This window comes from Oncorhynchus nerka, linkage group LG28 (genome assembly GCF_034236695.1).
Source record: "Oncorhynchus nerka isolate Pitt River linkage group LG28, Oner_Uvic_2.0, whole genome shotgun sequence".
Classification (NCBI taxonomy): domain Eukaryota; kingdom Metazoa; phylum Chordata; class Actinopteri; order Salmoniformes; family Salmonidae; genus Oncorhynchus; species Oncorhynchus nerka.
In genome coordinates, this window is record NC_088423.1 from 11916094 (window position 1) to 11936699 (window position 20606).

The 20606-nt window shown below is 42.3% G+C and overlaps 1 protein-coding gene and 1 long non-coding RNA gene across 2 annotated transcripts in view; both read left to right on the plus strand.

The window, feature by feature from the left end:
• Positions 1-479: 479 nt before the first annotated feature.
• The window catches only part of LOC115119630 (kinesin-like protein KIF19), an 86477-nt gene continuing 66350 nt past the window's right edge, over positions 480-20606 (plus strand). Inside the window, exons 1-2 of the mRNA XM_065013219.1 lie at positions 480-669; positions 4031-4169. Of these exons, the coding sequence (XP_064869291.1) occupies positions 485-669; positions 4031-4169 (324 nt within the window). The 5' untranslated portion in view covers positions 480-484. The remainder of the gene's footprint in view (positions 670-4030; positions 4170-20606) is intronic.
• LOC135565485 (uncharacterized) lies at positions 18379-20493 on the plus strand. The gene is made up of 3 exons (XR_010461632.1): positions 18379-18423; positions 18629-18671; positions 20050-20493. It is a non-coding gene; the product is annotated as an uncharacterized LOC135565485 (long non-coding RNA).

Sequence of the window (20606 nt, forward strand, 5' to 3'; positions counted from 1 at the left end):
CCTGCACAGAGCTGGGTAACTGTCAGCCATTACGGTGCAGACAGTCATACTGTGGCAGATGGCAGCAGGAGTGAATGAGGAGTGTAGTGGGCCTCTGGGGTAATAGCAGTCATTCTCTACTGACAGATTCATTCAGATGATTTGACCTTCGAATGTGTATTTTAAAACAAAAAGTATTATTATATGTTATGCAATGATGTTTCTCTAGTGTGATGACTAATCATTCAAATGTCCCTTTCTCTCTCTTTTCATCCTTCTCTGCCCCTATCCTTCCTCCATCCCTCCTCCACACTCCCCTTCCTCCTCTTGCCTCCTCCCTTCTCCCCTCTCCCCCTCGCTACCTACCCCTCCCTCCCTTTCCACCCTTCTCCCTCTCCCTCCTCCATCCATTCTCCCCCATCCCTCCATTTCCCTCCCACCTCCTCTCCCTTCTTCCTTCCTCCCCCCTCCTCCTCCTCCCTCCCTGCTATAGATGGTTGTTCTGATGAACCCCATGGAGGATCCAGATAATATCCTGCGTGCTAACCGTTCCCGGGAGAAGACCTATATGTTCGACGTTGCATTTGACTGCTCAGCCAACCAGGAAGAGGTGTACAGAGCCACGACCAAGGGCCTGATCGAAGGCCTCATATCCGGCTACAACGCCACTGTTTTTGCCTACGGACCCACAGGTTTGTCATAGCTGCCCTATCCTCTATTCTAATTGCGTGTGTGTGTGTGTGTCCTCTGTCCCTGTGTGCGTTGTCCTCAGGGTTGGTCTAAGCCTTTATTTACCACCCACTGGGCACCAGGGCTGGTCTAAGCCTACATCTACCAACCACTGGGCACCAGGGGAGAACTAAGCTTCTATCTACCAACCACTGGGCACCAAGGCTGGTCTAAGCCTACATCTACCAACCACTGGGCACCAGGGGAGAACTAAGCCTCTATCTACCAACCACTGGGCGGCAGGGGAGAACTAAGCCTCTATCTACCACCCACTGGGCGGCAGGGTAGAACTAAGCCTCTATCTACCACCCACTGGGCGGCAGGGTAGAACTAAGCCTCTATCTACCAGCCACTGGGCGGCAGGGTAGAACTAAGCCTCTATCTACCAGCCACTGGGCGGCAGAGTAGAACTAAGCCTCTATCTACCAGCCACTGGGCGGCAGGGTAGAACTAAGCCTCTATCTACCAGCCACTGGGCGGCAGGGTAGAACTAAGCCTCTATCTACCAGCCACTGGGCGGCAGGGTAGAACTAAGCCTCTATCTACCAGCCACTGGGCGGCAGGGTAGAACTAAGCCTCTATCTACCAGCCACTGGGCGGCAGGGTAGAACTAAGCCTCTATCTACCAGCCACTGGGCGGCAGGGTAGAACTAAGCCTCTATCTACCACCCACTGGGCGGCAGGGTAGAACTAAGCCTCTATCTACCACCCACTGGGCACCAGGGGAGAACTAAGCCTCTATCGACCAAACAATGGGCGGCAGAGGAGAACAATACCCAGGAAATAACCAGCCTGGGGGTTGATGATCCTGACCACATGCCTTTTAATCCATGGTTATCTCTTGTTATGTATTTATCTAATTTCAGCAGTATGATCAAACTCATAATCATGTAGTACGATCTTCCTTTTTCCACTGTTTGATTAATGTGGTGATTCTAATTAGATTCTAATTAGTCTGATATGTTACCATGGGAACTGGGAATAGGTGTTGCATGCTTTCTCTCATTTAGCTTTTAATGGGAAGACAGGAAATGATGTCATAGGTTGCACCAGACTGCTGAGATGCAGGGCTCAGACAGGCCGTCAGACAGACAGTTAGACATCTTCCCCTCCATCCCTTCCTCCTTCCCTCCCTCCTTTCTTCCTCCTGTCTGTCTTTCCCTGTAGACTCACTGTTCTTAATCTCTGCTTGAATTAAACTAATTAAACTCAGTGTGTCAGAGCCTTGTTGTCCAAAACTGAATTAAGACCTGTTGTGACCTGTCCTCCTCGACCAAAACAGGCATGGTATGAGGAAATAAAGGTTGACTGGGGTTAAGCTTTCAACAAGAAGGCCTTTTAATGTTGAGTTTAAAAATTGTGTGCACACATCCAGCTACTGAATGCATGACAAATTAAATAAATGAACTGAACTTAAAGCTACAATATGCAACAATTTGGGCCATCCAACCAAGTTCTCATATAAATATGAGTTCTAGGTCTTTCATTTCCATCTAAGAATCGGAAGATATGTTCTATGTGTGCTATTTCTTTGCTTCCCAATCTGAAGTTTTGTTTGTGCGTCTTTTACTTTCTGTTTTGTACACCAGCTTCAAACTGCTGAATATGCTGTTTGGTTATGGAAAATATATAGTACCTACTCATTCAATGGTTTTTCTTTATTTTTACTCTTTTCTACATTTTAGAATAATAATGAATACATACAAATGATGAAATAATACATGCAATCATGTAGTAACTAAAAAAGTGTTAAACGAATCAAAGTATATTTTATATTTGAGATTCTTCAAAGTAGACACCCTTTGCCTTGATTACAGCTTTGCACACTCTTGACATTCTCTCAACCAACTTCACCTGGAATGCTTTTCCAACAGTCTTGAAGGAATTCCCACATATGCTGATACTTGTTGGCTGCTTTTCCTTCACTCTGCAGTCCAACTCATCCCAAACCATCTCATTTGGGTTGAGGTCGGGTAATTGTGGAGGCCAGGTCATCTTATGCAGCACTCCATCACTCTCCTTCTTGGTGAAATAGCCCTTACACAGCCTGGAGGTGTGTTGGGTCGTTGTCCTGTTGAAAAACAAATGATAGTCCCACTAAGCGCAAACCAGATGGGATGGCGTATCACTGCAGAATGCTGTGGTAGCCATGCTGGTTAAATGTGCCTTGAATTCTAAATACATCACAGGCAGTGTCACCAGAAAAGCACCCCACACCATCACACCTCCTCCATGCTTCACAGTGGGAACCACGCATGCAAAGATCATCCGTTCACCTACTCTGCGTCTCACAAAGACACGGCGGTTGGAATCAAAAATCTCACATTTGGACTCATCAGACCAAAGGACAGATTTCCGCCAGTCTATTGTCCATTGCTTGGGTTTCTTGGCCCAAGAAAGTCTCTTCTTCTTATCGGTGTCCTTTAGCAGTGGTTTCTTTGCAGCAATTTGACCATGAAGGCCTGATTCATGCAGTCTCCTCTGAACAGTTGATGTTGAGATGTGTCTATTACTTTAACTATGTGAAGCATTTATTTGGGCTGCCATTTCTGGGGCCGGTAGCTCTAATGAACTTATCCTCTGCAGCAGAGGTAACTCTCTGTCTTCCATTCCTGTGGTGGTCCTCATGAGAGCCAGTTTCATCATAGCACTTGATGGTATTTTGCAACTGCACTTTTCTCTTCAATACTGTGTAAGGCTGTTCAATGCTGTTCAATGCTGTGCAATGCTCTTCAATGCCGTTCAATGCCATTCAATGACGTTCAATGCCCTTCAATGACGTTCAATGCCAATCAATGCTCTTCAATGCCGTTCAATGCGTTTCAATACGTTTCAATGCCATTCAATGCCAATCAATGCTCTTCAATGCCATTCAATGCCAATCAATGCTCTTCAATGCCATTCAATGCCAATCAATGCTCTTCAATGCTCTTCAATGCCGTTCAATTCCCTTCAATGCTCTTCAATGCCGTTCAATTCCCTTCAATGCTCTTCAATGCCGTTCAATTCCCTTCAATGCTCTTCAATGCCGTTCAATTCCCTTCAATTCCCTTCAATGCTCTTCAATGCTCTTCAATTCCCTTCAATGCTCTTCAATGCTCTTCAATTCCCTTCAATGCTCTTCAATGCTCTTCAATTCCCTTCAATGCCCTTCAATGCTCTTCAATGCTCTTCAATGCCGTTCAGTGCCATTCAATGCTCTTCAATGCTGTTGTTTGGTATTGACACTATTATTCTCCAACTCAAACTGAAAACTGTGTGTGTGGTGTGTGTGTGTGTGTGTGTGTGTGTGTGTGTGTGTGTGTGTGTGTGTGTGTGTGTGTGGTTGTGGGAAGACCTTCACTATGTTAGGGACGGACAGAGAACCGGGGATCTACGTACACACTCTAAATGACCTGTTCAAAGCCATTGAGGAGACCAGCGATGACATGCAGTACAACATCTTCATGTCATACCTGGAGGTGAGAATACATACGGTCTCTGTTTGCATCCCAGGTTGAACCCTATTTCCTATATAGTGTACTACATTTCAAAAGTAGTACACTATATAGGGAATAGGGTGCTATTTTGGGACACAACCTGTGTCTGTGTTTGTTTCTCTTTGGAATACCCTGGCAACATGTCTAATGAAGAACAGTGATACAGGTACAGTGATGCCTAAACGTTGGTGATTTACCCAATATATTACTGGGAGTTTATATATATATATATATATATGACCCAGAAGGCTTTCAGTTCAGCTAAGGTCACCAACAGTGATGTAGTCACCATATAGTTTACTAACTTAGAACCACTGTGTTTCTCTTTATTGAATGGTTCAGGGTGATAGTCATGTAGATGAAAGTGTCAACAAACTATGACAACCGCTTCTGATAAGACTAAAACAATATAACGACTGACTGAGGTCAATAGTGGCTGTGTTTGCTGGGAAATAGACAAAGATAGACTTGTTTGTAGAGTGTTTTTTTGCATCTCGTTGGCTGAGAGATTATCTGTGTGGCCGTGTGATTGGATAATAAAGTTCTGATAAAAGATAGTGGTCGGTCCGTGCCTGTGTGCCTGTGCGTCTGTGTGCCTGTGTGTCTATGTGCCTGTGTGTCTGTGTCTGTGGTCCTGTGTGGACTAGTCAGATATTGACACTGATTGTTATGCTACAAACTACCAACAGAGCCATATATATATATAGCGGGGCAAAAAAGTATTTAGTCAGCCACCAATTGTGCAAGTTCTCCCACTTAAAAAGTTGAGAGAGGCCTGTAATTCATCATAGGTACACTTAAACTATGACAGACAAAATGAGAGAAAAAAATCCAGAAAAACACATTGTAGGATTTTTTATGAATTTATTTGCAGATTATGGTGGAAAATAAGTATTTGGTCAATAACAAAAGTTTATCTCAATACATTGTTATATACCCTTTGTTGGCAATGACAGAGGTCAAACGTTTTCTGTAAGTCTTCACAAGGTTTTCACACACTTGCTGGTATTTTGGCCCATTCCTCCATGCAGATGTCCTCTAGAGCAGTGATGTTTTGGGGCTGTTGCTGAGCAACACGGACTTTCAACTCCCTCCAAAGATTTTCTATGGGGTTGAGATCTGGAGACTGGCTAGGCCACTCCAGGACCTTGAAATGCTTCTTACGAAGCCACTCCTTCGTTGCCTGGGCGGTGTGTTTGGGATCATTGGCATGCTGAAAGACTCAGCCACGTTTTTTCTTCAATGCCCTTGCTGATATAAGGAGGTTTTCACTCAAAATCTCACTATACATTCATTCTTTCCTTTACACGGATCAGTCGTCCTGGTCCCGTTGCAGAAAAACAGCCGCAAAGCATGATGTTTCCACCCCCATGCTTCACAGTAGGTATGGTGTTCTTTGGATGCAACTCAGCATTCTTTGTCCTCCAAACACGACGAGTTGAGTTTTTACCAAAAAGTTATATTTTGGTTTCATCTGACATTCTCCCAATCTTCTTCTGGATCATCCAAATGCTCTCTAGCAAACTTCAGAGGGGCCTGGACATGTACTGGCTTAAGCAGGGGGACACGTCTGGCACTGCAGGATTTGAGTCCCTGGCGGCGTAGTGTGTTACTGATGGTAGGCTTTGTTACTTTGGTCCAAGCTCTCTGCAGGTCATTCACTAGGTCCCCCCGTGTGTTTCTGGGATTTTTGTGATCATTTTGACCCCACGGGGTGAGATCTTGCGTGGAGCCCCAGATTGAGGGAGATTATCAGTGGTCTTGTACGTCTTCCATTTCCTAATAATTGCTCCCACAGTTGATTTCTTCAAACCAAGCTGTTTACCTATTGCAGATTCAGTCTTCCCAGCCTGGTGCAGGTCTACAATTTTGTTTCTGGTGTCCTTTGACAGCTCTTTGGTCTTGGCCATAGTGGAGTTTGGAGTGTGACTGTTTGAGGTTGTGGACAGGTGTCTTTTATACTGATAACAAGTTCAAACAGGTGCCATTAATACAGGTAAAGAGTGGAGGACAGAGGAGCCTCTTAAAGAAGAAGTTACAGGTCTGTGAGAGCCAGAAATCTTGCTTGTTTGTAGGTGACCAAATACTTATTTTCCACCATAATTTGCAAATAAATTCAGAAAAAATCCTACAATGTGATTTTCTGGATTTTTTTCTAATTTTGCCTGTCATAGTTGAAGTGTACCTATATTGAAAATTACAGGTCTCTCTCATATTTTTAAGTGGAAGAACTTGCACAATTGGTGGCTGACTAAATACTTTTTTGCCCCACTGTGTGTGTGTATATATATATATATATATATATATATATATATATGCACAATGTCAAAGCCCTTGATATTGGAACCTAAAAAGGATGTCCATCTGTTTGAGAGAGCCTCAAAACAGATTACAACAGCATCCATTCTTGTACCACAGAGAGAGTAATAGGATACGGCATGTGTCAAAATTGATTGATTGCTGACCTGATGACGTGTACTGAATATGTGCCCCCGCCCCGCCCCCCCTGTTCGTGTGGTCATGTGTTAGAGGGTGTTTGAACTTTTGGGGCCCATGCCCCCCCTCCACCCCCCCAGTTTTATCTCCCTTATGGTTGTTATCTATGAAGCAGGAATGTCTGGGGCTATAGATAGCGCTGGGACATAGGCATTATAAATGTCCAGAACAAGCCATTTTTAAGACCTGAATATGTGTGTGTGTGTGTGGGTGTGTGTTAGAAACAAGGTCCCTTGGGCATTGTGTCCATTTCAGGCTTTAAACAACAATTAAACAGCCATCTAAATAATGTTTCTCAGCCTAGTTTCCTATTGAGTTCTCTTTATATGTACAGGCACAGAGCTTCCAGATGGCTCCAACCTAAGGATTTTCAGTGCATGTACACACGGGGAGATTAGAACCCCAAAGAAAAGATCCTAAAGGTACTTTCAGATTCAGGTTTATCATGACAGCCGCTTTATGAAAGGCATTTACTTATGGCTAAACAGCTTCTACACAGTTTATTAATTAATGCTGTGGGATGAAATTAGGTGTTTCTAGGAGGTCTTAAACAGATCTACAGTGAAACAAACATGTACACTTTACACACATATTTATTGACTTTTAAAAAGACCACAGTAACATGACAGAATTTGTGCAAAGGCAACGAAATCTGCTAGGGGATATTAAATGTACAACAGTAGTATTCTGTAACAAGCAATACGTGTTAAACATGAGGCACATGCAATCATGACCGCCTCTTTATGAAAGGCCTTTAATTAGGTGTTTCTAGGAGGGCTTAAACAAATATACAGTGAAACAAACATGGACACTTTACACACATTTTTATTGACTTTTAAAAAGACCACAGTAATATGACAGAATTTGTGCAAAGGCAACGAAATCTGCTAGGGGATATTAAATGTACAACAGTAGTATTCTGTAACAAGCAATACGTGTTAAACATAAGGGACATGCAATCATGACAGCTGCTTTATGAAAGGTCTTTACTTATGGCTAAACAGCTTCTACACAGCTTATTAATTAATGCTGTGGGATGAAATTAGGTGTTTCTAGGAGGTCTTAAACAGATCTACAGTGAAACAAACATGTACACTCTACACACATATTTATTGACTTTTAAAAAGACCACAGTAACATGACAGAATTTGTGCAAATGCGACGGAATCGGCTAGTAGATATTAAATGTACAACAGTAGTATTCGGTAACAAGCAATACGTGTTAAACATGAGGCACAGGCAATCATGACAGCCTCTTTATGAAAGTTCTTTAACTATGGCTAAACAGCTTCTACACAGCTTATTAATTAATGCTGTGGGATGAAATTAGGTGTTTCTAGGAGGTCTTAAACAGATCTACAGTGAAACAAACATGTACACTCTACACACATATTTATTGACTTTTAAAAAGACCACAGTAACATGACAGAATTTGTGCAAATGCGACGAAATCGGCTAGTAGATATTAAATGTACAACAGTAGTATTCGGTAACAAGCAATACGTGTTAAACATGAGGCACAGGCAATCATGACAGCCTCTTTATGAAAGGCCTTTAACTATGGCTAAACAGTTTTCTACACATCTTATTCATTAATGATGTGGGCATACCCAGGATTTACAGGCAGGACGTTTGATCTACACAGGGAGGGAAAACTTACGGAGTTATGATGGAGCGGGCAAGCGTCTTTGAGTTGGTGAATTCGAAACGAATAATGGTCTTGTAGCTCCCTTCAGTAACCACGAGCACAACCGTTCCATGATTTTAACTGGCGGCTTTATTCTGTAGTTTCAGTGAGAATTATCCCCTTCAGTGAGAACTATAAAGTAAATTAAAAATACAGTTAAGCACACTCTTACAACATTATCTTAGGAGTGACTTATTAGCTTGGTATAACTCTGAAGTGCTTACATACATAACAGTTTAACCGGCGTTATAACGGGTTCAGATTAAACACATGAATAAAGGAAAAAATACCTCATTGGCTGCTTATTACAGAAGGGAGGAAATCAAACTTCACACTTATTATTCCTGGCATGAATTCACACTTCATCCTAACATACACTCTTCAACCTTTATGAACTACACCCGATGACATGAAAACTTAGCTAACGCAGCGCAGGATTGCCTTCCCTACAAAAGTGTGTTGCTACAATAAGGATCCCCAGTTACAACAGTATTAGCTACGTAGTTCCGCTTGTATTATCATTTTCCCCGCACAGCGGACACATAAACAATACAAACAAAAGACAACGACATAACCTGTAAGTCTAACTGTCAGTTACAGGTCGGGGCTAACAGGACCCTTTATCTGTAAGAAATAGTAAACATTTTGGAATTATAACATGTGTTAAAATGTAGGTACAAAATATTTTGAATTAAATCACTGGTTTTAAAAATGTATCTCACGCTTTAACGATAGGGGAAGAGGTCATTTCATATTTCGTTTTAGGGGGGGTTATTAACTTTATGGAAAACAATATTCACACAAACAACACCGCTTTAGAGCAGCTTGGAGATTATTAGCCATGTAAGCGGGGAGCAAAAGAGCGGATTTAACCAACTCTGTACAAACCCCGACACGGGGTATGATAACTCTGACGCGTACGTCTAATGATTATTGTAGATGTTTACAACTGAGGGAGTTGACAGTAGGTCAATGAGATGTATAAAGGCAAATTGACATAACGGACCTCAAAGACCAACAGCCTACTTAATAATATAGAATGCAGGGGTGTGTAATGAACATGTAACCATTATAAAACTAAAACAACAAAAAAAATGTCTCGAAACACACACATAGTTAGGGACAGAACGTGGAGCATATACTTTAACACTGTTACCACAGCTTTAGCGCAAACCCACAGCCCCGAATATTTAGCTGCCAGGACAGATTAAAAAAGAGATGTGAATAAGGGAATCCCTCCTAATAGATATTTCTGAAGGCTACTGGACATAGGTGATTGGGAAGCGACTGTTAGACGTAGATTCTCAGAAGCAATTTATAGTCTTTCCTACAATGGTATGTTATAAAGTTTGTAATAATGTACAACTGTAGGTCTCAATGTTTTTACATAAAAACACTAATGATGCATGTTTAAATAGTAGTACAATTTGGTAATTAATTCGAACATGTCTTTAAAAAGTTAGTACTATATATTTTGGGTCTTAAATCAATGGTTTTAAAACAGTATCTCACCCTTTAACGAAGGAAAATGTCCTTTCCAGCCATCAACCACGTCTGTCACGAAGAAAAAATACAGAAAATCCGGGTGCGTGCGTGCGTGAGTGTGCGTTTGTACAACTGTAGGCCTCCAATGTTTTTACATAAAATACGAATGATTCTTGTTTAAATAGTAGTACAATTTGGTCATTAATTCTAACACGTCTTTAAAACGTATGTACTAAATATTTTGGAATTAAATCACTGGTTTAAAAATGTATCTCACCCTTTAACGATAGGAAAATGTCCTTTCCCGACATCACCCCGGTCTGTCACGAAGAAAAAAGACACGGAAAATCAGGGTGCGTGCATGAGTGTGCGTGTGACGGAGCAGCAGGAGTGTGTGTGTGTGTGTGTGTTTGTTTCAAAAACAAAGGGTGTGGGTGTGTGTTCAACAGGGGCCCAAGCATGTAGCCCCATTCTATCTGTAGAGAATCGTTTGAAACCAAGGTGTGCACTATCATGCATAAGGCATGTCGAGATATCAGCCGACCACCCGGGGTTAAACATAGATACCTCTAATCTTATTATCGGTGATCCCCCACCCCCGGTTGCAGACAGAATGTCACGACATCCCCTCCTGTTGTTTGAATTCATAGCCTTTGTTCTCTAAACCAAATATCCTGTATCGGAGGAACCGATGAAACAGACAGTATTAGGTCTTTTTGTATGAAAGGTCTACGAACGTTGGAACATCTACAACTATTGAAGATGCAAAAAGGGGTTTTCAGAAAAACATTTGGTTTGCAGATATGTATTATTATAAAAATAATATAACATTATTATCATAATCTAAAACACTTTAAAGGAGCTCTAATTCAAACATGCAAGGATATATATATATATATATATATATATATATATATATGATACGATTACCCACTTTAAAACTGTTGCTGCAAAATCACTTCTCAATGGGTGTACATTTCAAGCTTTCAACAACAATTACATTTCATTACATTTAAGTCATTTAGCAGACGCTCTTATCCAGAGCGACTTACAAATTGGTGCATTCACCTTATGACCTCCAGTGGAACAGTAGTGCATCTAAATCTTTTCAGGGGGAGGGGGGGTGAGAGGGATTACTTTATCCTATCCTAGGTATTCCTTAAAGAGGTGGGGTTTCAGGTGTCTCCGGAAGGTGGTGATTGACTCCGCTGTCCTGGCGTCGTGAGGGAGTTTGTTCCACCATTGGGGGCCAGAGCAGCGAACAGTTTTGACTGGGCTGAGCGGGAACTGTACTTCCTCAGTGGTAGGGAGGCGAGCAGGCCAAGGTGGATGAACGCAGTGCCCTTGTTTGGGTGTAGGGCCTGATCAGAGCCTGGAGGTACTGAGGTGCCGTTCCCCTCACAGCTCCGTAGGCAAGCACCATGGTCTTGTAGCGGATGCGAGCTTCAACTGGAAGCCAGTGGAGGGAGCGGAGGAGCGGGGTGACGTGAGAGAACTTGGGAAGGTTGAACACCAGACGGGCTGCGGCGTTCTGGATGAGTTGTAGGGGTTTAATGGCACAGGCAGGGAGCCCAGCCAACAGCGAGTTGCAGTAATCCAGACGGGAGATGACAAGTGCCTGGATTAGGACCTGCGCCGCTTCCTGTGTGAGGCAGGGTCGTACTCTGCGGATGTTGTAGAGCATGAACCTACAGGAACGGGCCACCGCCTTGATGTTAGTTGAGAACGACAGGGTGTTGTCCAGGATCACGCCAAGGTTCTTAGCGCTCTGGGAGGAGGACACAATGGAGTTGTCAACCGTGATGGCGAGATCATGGAACGGGCAGTCCTTCCCCGGGAGGAAGAGCAGTTCCGTCTTGCCGAGGTTCAGCTTGAGGTGGTGATCCGTCATCCACACGGATATGTCTGCCAGACATGCAGAGATTCGATTCGCCACCTGGTCATCAGAAGGGGGAAAGGAGAAGATTAATTGTGTGTCGTCTGCATAGCAATGATAGGAGAGACCATGTGAGGTTATGACAGAGCCAAGTGACTTGGTGTATAGCGAGAATAGGAGAGGGCCTAGAACAGAGCCCTGGGGGACACCAGTGGTGAGAGCACGTGGTGTGGAGACGGATTCTCGCCACGCCACCTGGTAGGAGCGACCTGTCAGGTAGGACGCAATCCAAGCGTGGGCCGCGCCGGAGATGCCCAACTCGGAGAGGGTGGAGAGGAGGATCTGATGGTTCACAGTATCGAAGGCAGCCGATAGGTCTAGAAGGATGAGAGCAGAGGGAGAGAGTTAGCTTTAGCAGTGCGGAGCGCCTCCGTGATACAGAGAAGAGCAGTCTCAGTTGAATGACTAGTCTTGAAACCTGACTGATTTGGATCAAGAAGGTCATTCTGGGAGAGATAGCGGGAGAGCTGGCCAAGGACGGCACGTTCAAGAGTTTTGGAGAGAAAAGAAAGAAGGGATACTGGTCTGTAGTTGTTGACATCGGAGGGATCGAGTGTAGGTTTTTTCAGAAGGGGTGCAACTCTCGCTCTCTTGAAGACGGAAGGGACGTAGCCAGCGGTCAGGGATGAGTTGATGAGCGAGGTGAGGTAAGGGAGGAGGTCTCCGGAAATGGTCTGGAGAAGAGAGGAGGGGATAGGGTCAAGCGGGCAGGTTGTAGGGCGGCCGGCCGTCACAAGACGCGAGATTTCATCTGGAGAGAGAGGGGAGAAAGAGGTCAGAGCACAGGGTAGGGCAGTGTGAGCAGAACCAGCGGTGTCGTTTGACTTAGCAAACGAGGATCGGATGTCGTCGACCTTCTTTTCAAAATGGTTGACGAAGTCATCTGCAGAGAGGGAGGAGGGGGGAGGGGGAGGAGGATTCAGGAGGGAGGAGAAGGTTGCAAAGAGCTTCCTAGGGTTAGAGGCAGATGCTTGGAATTTAGAGTGGTAGAAAGTGGCTTTAGCAGCAGAGAGAGAAGAGGAAAATGTAGAGAGGAGGGAGTGAAAGGATGTCAGGTCCGCAGGGGAGGCGAGTTTTCCTCCATTTCCGCCGGCTGCCCGGAGCCCTGTTCTGTGAGCTCGCAATGAGTCGTCGAGCCACGGAGCGGGGAGGGGAGGACCGAGCCGGCCTGGAGGATAGGGACATAGAGAGTCAAAGGATGCAGAAAGGGAGGAGAGGAGGGTTGAGGAGGCAGAATCAGGAGATAGGTTGGAGAAGGTTTGAGCAGAGGGAAGAGATGATAGGATGGAGGGAGGAGAGCTTTTTAGCGGGGAGAGAGAGCGAAGGTTGGGACGGCGCGATACCATCCGAGTAGGGGCAGTGTGGGAAGTGTTGGATGAGAGCGAGAGGGAAAGGATACAAGGTAGTGGTCGGAGACTTGGAGGGGAGTTGCAACGAGGTTAGTGGAAGAACAGCATCTAGTAAAGATGAGGTCGAGCGTATTTCCTGCCTTTGTGAGTAGGGGGGAAGGTGAGAGGGTGAGGTCAAAAGAGGAGAGGAGTGGAAAGAAGGAGGCAGAGAGGAATGAGTCAAAGGTAGGCGTGGGGAGGTTAAAGTCGCCCAGAACTGTGAGAGGTGAGCCGTCCTCAGGAAAGGAGCTTATCAAGGCATCAAGCTCATTGATGAACTCTCCGAGGAACCTGGAGGGCGATAAATGATAAGGATGTTAAGCTTGAAAGGGCTGGTAACTGTGACAGCATGGAATTCAAAGGAGGCGATAGACAGATGGGTAAGGGAGAAAGAGAGAATGACCACTTGGGAGAGATGAGGATCCCGGTGCCACCACCCCGCTGACCAGAAGCTCGGGGTGTGCGAGAACACGTGGGCAGACGAAAGAGAGCAGTAGGAGTAGCAGTGTTGTCTGTGGTGATCCATGTTTCCGTCAGTGCCAAGAAGTCGAGGGACTGAGGGAGACATAGGCGGAGATGAACTCTGCCTTGTTGGCCGCAGATCGGCAGTTCCAGAGGCTACCGGAGACCTGGAACCCACGTGGGTTGCGCGCTGGGACCACCAGATTGGGTAATAATCCGCTGCCACGCGGTGTGGAGCGTTTGTATGGTCTGTGCAGAGAGGAGAGAACAGGGATAGACAGACACATAGTTGACAGGCTACACAAGAGGCTACGCTAATGCAAAGGAGATTGGAATGACAAGTGGACTACACGTCACGAGTGTTCAGAGAGTTGCTTACGTAGCAAGAATCTTATTGACTAAAATGATTAAAATGATACAGTACTGCTGAAGTAGGCTAGCTGGCAGAGGCTGCGTTGTTGACTAAGTAGGCTAGTTGGCATTGGCTGCGTTGTTGACACTACACTAATCAAGTCGTTCCGTTGAGTGTAATAGTTTCTACTGTGCTGCTATTCGGGGCTAGCTGGCTAGCTAGCAGTGTTGATTACGTTACGTTGCTAAAAGAACTACAATAGCTGGCTAACTAACCTAGGAAGTCGCTCTAGACTACACAATTATCTTTGATACAAAGACGGCTGTGTAGCTAGCTATGTAGCTAGCTACGATCAAACAAATCAAGCCGTTGTACTGTAATGAAATGAAATGAAAACAATAAACCAACCAGCTCAATAATGTTTCTCAGACTTACACACTGTTGAGTTTTCCTAGTTAGTAAAGAAACAACCACTAAGTCAAAACTACACGAATTGCCATTATTTTAGTTAACAGCCACCCATGGTTGAATTTGGTACTTTTTCTTTGTACATGCACCAAGCCTCCAAGGGGGGTGACAACCGTATTCCTAATGAGAAATATAGTCTAATAAAACAAATGTCTGCATAATGAAAGACATGGAAACTGTAGCCAACAATGTATTTTGAGCTGTTTTAAACAGGGATATTGTCAGTAAGGTCACAAACTAACAATAGACAATAGTTATTGTGGGCGGTTTAGGGTTAAAATATAGGGGAAGGATCAGGAATGTTAGAGATTTGGTCACTGGGGCGATTTTGAAAGAGCGAGATTAGAACCACAAAGTAATAGGGTGGTAAGAGATCCTAAAGGTAATTTCATATTTCGGTTTAGGTGTTATTAACTTTATGGAAAACAATATTCCCACTATGTGGATTATAAACATGTACGTACATAAAGAGCCAACACATCAAGTATAACAGGGATGAGTGGGGATTCATAGTACAGCAGGAGGCTTCTGTAACCTGCAATACGTGTTAAATATGTTTTACATACATCCATGACTGAATGGTTTCACAAACTACCTTTAAAGATTTTGTAAGAAAGTTGTAACAGGCCTCATTCACCAGTCTAGAGATGAACCCAGAGACACCAAAAACATCAACGTTTAGACCAGCTTGGAGATTATTACCCATGTAAGGGGGGAGCAAAGATGACAACCGTATACCTAATGAGAAATATAGTCTAATAAAACAAATGTCGGCATAATGAAAGACATGAAAACTGTAGCCAACAATGTATTTTGAGTTGTTTTAAACGGGGACATTGTCAGTAAGGTCACTGAGACTAACAATAGACAATAGTTATTGTGGGCGGTTTAGGGTTAAAATATATGGGAAGGATCAGGAATGTTAGAGATTTGGTCACTGGGGCAAAAGAGGGAGATTAGAACCACAAAGTAAGAGGGTGGTAAGAGATCCTAAAGGTAATTTCATATTTCGGTTTAGGTGTTATTAACTTTATGGAAAACAATATTCCCACTATGTGGATTATAAACATGTACGTACATAGAGAGCCAACACATCAAGTATAACAGGGATAAGTGGGGATTCATAGTACAGCAGGAGGCTTCTGTAACCTGCAATACGTGTTAAATATGTTTTACATACATCCATGACTGAATGGTTTCACAAACTACCTTTAAAGATTTTGTAAGAAAGTTGTAACAGGCCTCATTCACCAGTCTAGAGATGAACCCAGAGACACCAAAAACATCAACGTTTAGAGCAGCTTGGAGATTATTACCAATGTAAGGGGGGAGCAAAGAGCTGATTTACCTCTACGGTCAAATGCATCTATAGTTTTGAATGAAGTGGTCGTTGCATTCATTTAGATGATTTCAACATAGTCTAGAACCAGTAAGAACATAGATTGAATGACCTGCTTTGTGCTATTGAGCAAGAGGCCTGACCCATTTCTATGTAAGAAGCCACTTTTTATATTCAGATTCTGAATTAACTAACTCATAAATATGTTTTTAAGTCAGCTTAATAGCTTGATACACTTCAATCATTAGAATAATTTGCATAATGTAGTTCAGATAGAGCACGAGCAGCAGGGCGGGCGATAGAGTACACAACTGTATCAACGGCTTGAATTTCTGACAAAATAATATTATCAATGTATACAATATATCTGTTTATTAGACCTACCAACATAGAACACAATAGTGTATATCATGGGTAACTCCCTTTTTCATGGTTAATGTATATGTTGTGCAAAGTATTTTGGATTCTCAGGCCACAGAATTGAACACCTATCAATTAACCATGAAAAAGGGAGTTACCCATGATATATCTCTAGACTGGTTCATCTCTAGACTGGTGAATGAGGCCTGTTACAACTTTCTTACAAAACCTTTAAAGGTAGTTTGTGAAACCATTCAGTCATGGATATATGTAAAACATATTTAACACGTATTGCAGGTTACAGAAGCCTCCTGTTGTACTATGAATCACCACTCATCCCTGTTATATCTTGATGTGTTGGCTCTTTATGTACGTACATGTTTATAATCCACATAGTGGGAATATTGTTTTCCATAAAGTTAATAACACCTAAACCGAAATATGAAATTACCTTTAGGATCTCTTACCACCCTCTTACTTTGTGGTTCTAATCTCCCTCTTTTGCCCCAGTGACCAAATCTCTAACATTCCTGATCCTTCCCATATATTTTAACCCTAAACCGCCCACAATAACTATTGTCTATTGTTAGTCTCAGTGACCTTACTGACAATGTCCCCGTTTAAAACAGCTCAAAATACATTGTTGGCTACAGTTTTCATGTCTTTCATTATGCCGACATTTGTTTTATTAGACTATATTTCTCATTAGGTATACGGTTGTCATCTTTGCTCCCCCCTTACATGGGTAATAATCTCCAAGCTGGTCTAAACGTTGATGTTTTTGGTGTCTCTGGGTTCATCTCTAGACTGGTGAATGAGGCCTGTTACAACTTTCTTACAAAATCTTTAAAGGTAGTTTGTGAAACCATTCAGTCATGGATGTATGTAAAACATATTTAACACGTATTGCAGGTTACAGAAGCCTCCTGCTGTACTATGAATCCCCACTCATCCCTGTTATACTTGATGTGTTGGCTCTTTATGTACGTACATGTTTATAATCCACATAGTGGGAATATTGTTTTCCATAAAGTTAATAACACCTAAACCGAAATATGAAATTACCTTTAGGATCTCTTACCACCCTATTACTTTGTGGTTCTAATCTCGCTCTTTCAAAATCGCCCCAGTGACCAAATCTCTAACATTCCTGATCCTTCCCCTATATTTTAACCCTAAACCGCCCACAATAACTATTGTCTATTGTTAGTTTGTGACCTTACTGACAATATCCCTGTTTAAAACAGCTCAAAATACATTGTTGGCTACAGTTTCCATGTCTTTCATTATGCAGACATTTGTTTTATTAGACTATATTTCTCATTAGGAATACGGTTGTCACCCCCCTTGGAGGCTTGGTGCATGTACAAAGAAAAAGTACCAAATTCAACCATGGGTGGCTGTTAACTAAAATAATGGCAATTCGTGTAGTTTTGACTTAGTGGTTGTTTCTTTACTAACTAGGAAAACTCAACAGTGTGTAAGTCTGAGAAACATTATTGAGCTGGTTGGTTTATTGTTGTTGAAAGCTTGAAATGTACACCCATTGAGAAGTGATTTTGCAGCAACAGTTTTAAAGTGGGTAATCGTATCATATATATATATATATATATATATATATATATATATATATATATATATATATATATATATATATCCTTGCATGTTTGAATTAGAGCTCCTTTAAAGTGTTTTAGATTATGATAATAATGTTATATTATTTTTATAATAATACATATCTGCAAACCAAATGTTTTTCTGAAAACCCCTTTTTGCATCTTCAATAGTTGTAGATGTTCCAACGTTCGTAGACCTTTCATACAAAAAGACCTAATACTGTCTGTTTCATCGGTTCCTCCGATACAGGATATTTGGTTTAGAGAACAAAGGCTATGAATTCAAACAACAGGAGGGGATGTCGTGACATTCTGTCTGCAACCGGGGTGGGGGGATCACCGGCCGCAGATTAGAGGTATCTATGTTTAACCCCGGGTGGTCGGCTGATATCTCGACATGCCTTATGCATGATAGTGCACACCTTGGTTTCAAACGATTCTCTACAGATAGAATGGGGCTACATGCTTGGGCCCCTGTTGAACACACACCCACACCCTTTGTTTTTGAAACAAACACACACACACACACACACACTCCTGCTGCTCCGTCACACGCACACTCATGCACGCACCCTGATTTTCCGTGTCTTTTTCTTCGTGACAGACCGGGGTGATGTCGGGAAAGGACATTTTCCTATCGTTAAAGGGTGAGATACATTTTTAAACCAGTGATTTAATTCCAAAATATTTAGTACATACGTTTTAAAGACGTGTTAGAATTAATGACCAAATTGTACTACTATTTAAACAAGAATCATTCGTATTTTATGTAAAAACATTGGAGGCCTACAGTTGTACCGCACACTCACGCACGCACGCACCCGGATTTTCTGTATTTTTTCTTCGTGACAGACGTGGTTGATGGCTGGAAAGGACATTTTCCCTTCGTTAAAGGGTGAGATACTGTTTTAAAACCATTGATTTAAGACCCAAAATATATAGTACTAACTTTTTAAAGACATGTTCGAATTAATTACCAAATTGTACTACTATTTAAACATGCATCATTAGTGTTTTTATGTAAAAACATTGGAGACCTACAGTTGTACATTATTACAAACTTTATAACATACCATTGTAGGAAAGACTATAAATTGCTTCTGAGAATCTACGTCTAACAGTCGCTTCCCAATCACCTATGTCCAGTAGCCTTCAGAAATATCTATTAGGAGGGATTCCCTTATTCACATCTCTTTTTTAATCTGTCCTGGCAGCTAAATATTCGGGGCTGTGGGTTTGCGCTAAAGCTGTGGTAACAGTGTTAAAGTATATGCTCCACGTTCTGTCCCTAACTATGTGTGTGTTTCGAGACATTTTTTTTGTTGTTTTAGTTTTATAATGGTTACATGTTCATTACACACCCCTGCATTCTATATTATTAAGTAGGCTGTTGGTCTTTGAGGTCCGTTATGTCAATTTGCCTTTATACATCTCATTGACCTACTGTCAACTCCCTCAGTTGTAAACATCTACAATATTCATTAGACGTACGCGTCAGAGTTATCATACCCCGTGTCGGGGTTTTTACAGAGTTGGTTAAATCCGCTCTTTTGCTCCCCGCTTACATGGCTAATAATCTCCAAGCTGCTCTAAGCGGTGTTGTTTGTGTGAATATTGTTTTCCATAAAGTTAATAACCCCCCCTAAAACGAAATATGAAATGACCTCTTCCCCTATCGTTAAAGCGTGAGATACATTTTTAAAACCAGTGATTTAATTCAAAATATTTTGTACCTACATTTTAACACATGTTATAATTCCAAAATGTTTACTATTTCTTACAGATAAAGGGTCCTGTTAGCCCCGACCTGTAACTGACAGTTAGACTTACAGGTTATGTCGTTGTCTTTTGTTTGTATTGTTTATGTGTCCGCTGTGGGGAAAATGATAATACAAGCGGAACTACGTAGCTAATACTGTTGTAACTGGGGATCCTTATTGTAGCAACACACTTTTGTAGGGAAGGCAATCCTGCGCTGCGTTAGCTAAGTTTTCATGTCATCGGGTGTAGTTCATAAAGGTTGAAGAGTGTATGTTAGGATGAAGTGTGAATTCATGCCAGGAATAATAAGTGTGAAGTTAGATTTCCTCCCTTCTGTAATAAGCAGCCAATGAGGTATTTTTTCCTTTATTCATGTGTTTAATCTGAACCCGTTATAACGCCGGTTAAACTGTTATGTATGTAAGCACTTCAGAGTTATACCAAGCTAATAAGTCACTCCTAAGATAATGTTGTAAGAGTGTGCTTAACTGTATTTTTAATTTACTTTATAGTTCTCACTGAAGGGGATAATTCTCACTGAAACTACAGAATAAAGCCGCCAGTTAAAATCATGGAACGGTTGTGCTCGTGGTTACTGAAGGGAGCTACAAGACCATTATTCGTTTCGAATTCACCAACTCAAAGACGCTTGCCCGCTCCATCATAACTCCGTAAGTTTTCCCTCCCTGTGTAGATCAAACGTCCTGCCTGTAAATCCTGGGTATGCCCACATCATTAATGAATAAGATGTGTAGAAAACTGTTTAGCCATAGTTAAAGGCCTTTCATAAAGAGGCTGTCATGATTGCCTGTGCCTCATGTTTAACACGTATTGCTTGTTACAGAATACTACTGTTGTACATTTAATATCCCCTAGCAGATTTCGTTGCCTTTGCACAAATTCTGTCATGTTACTGTGGTCTTTTTAAAAGTCAATAAAAATGTGTGTAAAGTGTCCATGTTTGTTTCACTGTATATTTGTTTAAGCCCTCCTAGAAACACCTAATTAAAGGCCTTTCATAAAGAGGCGGTCATGATTGCATGTGCCTCATGTTTAACACGTATTGCTT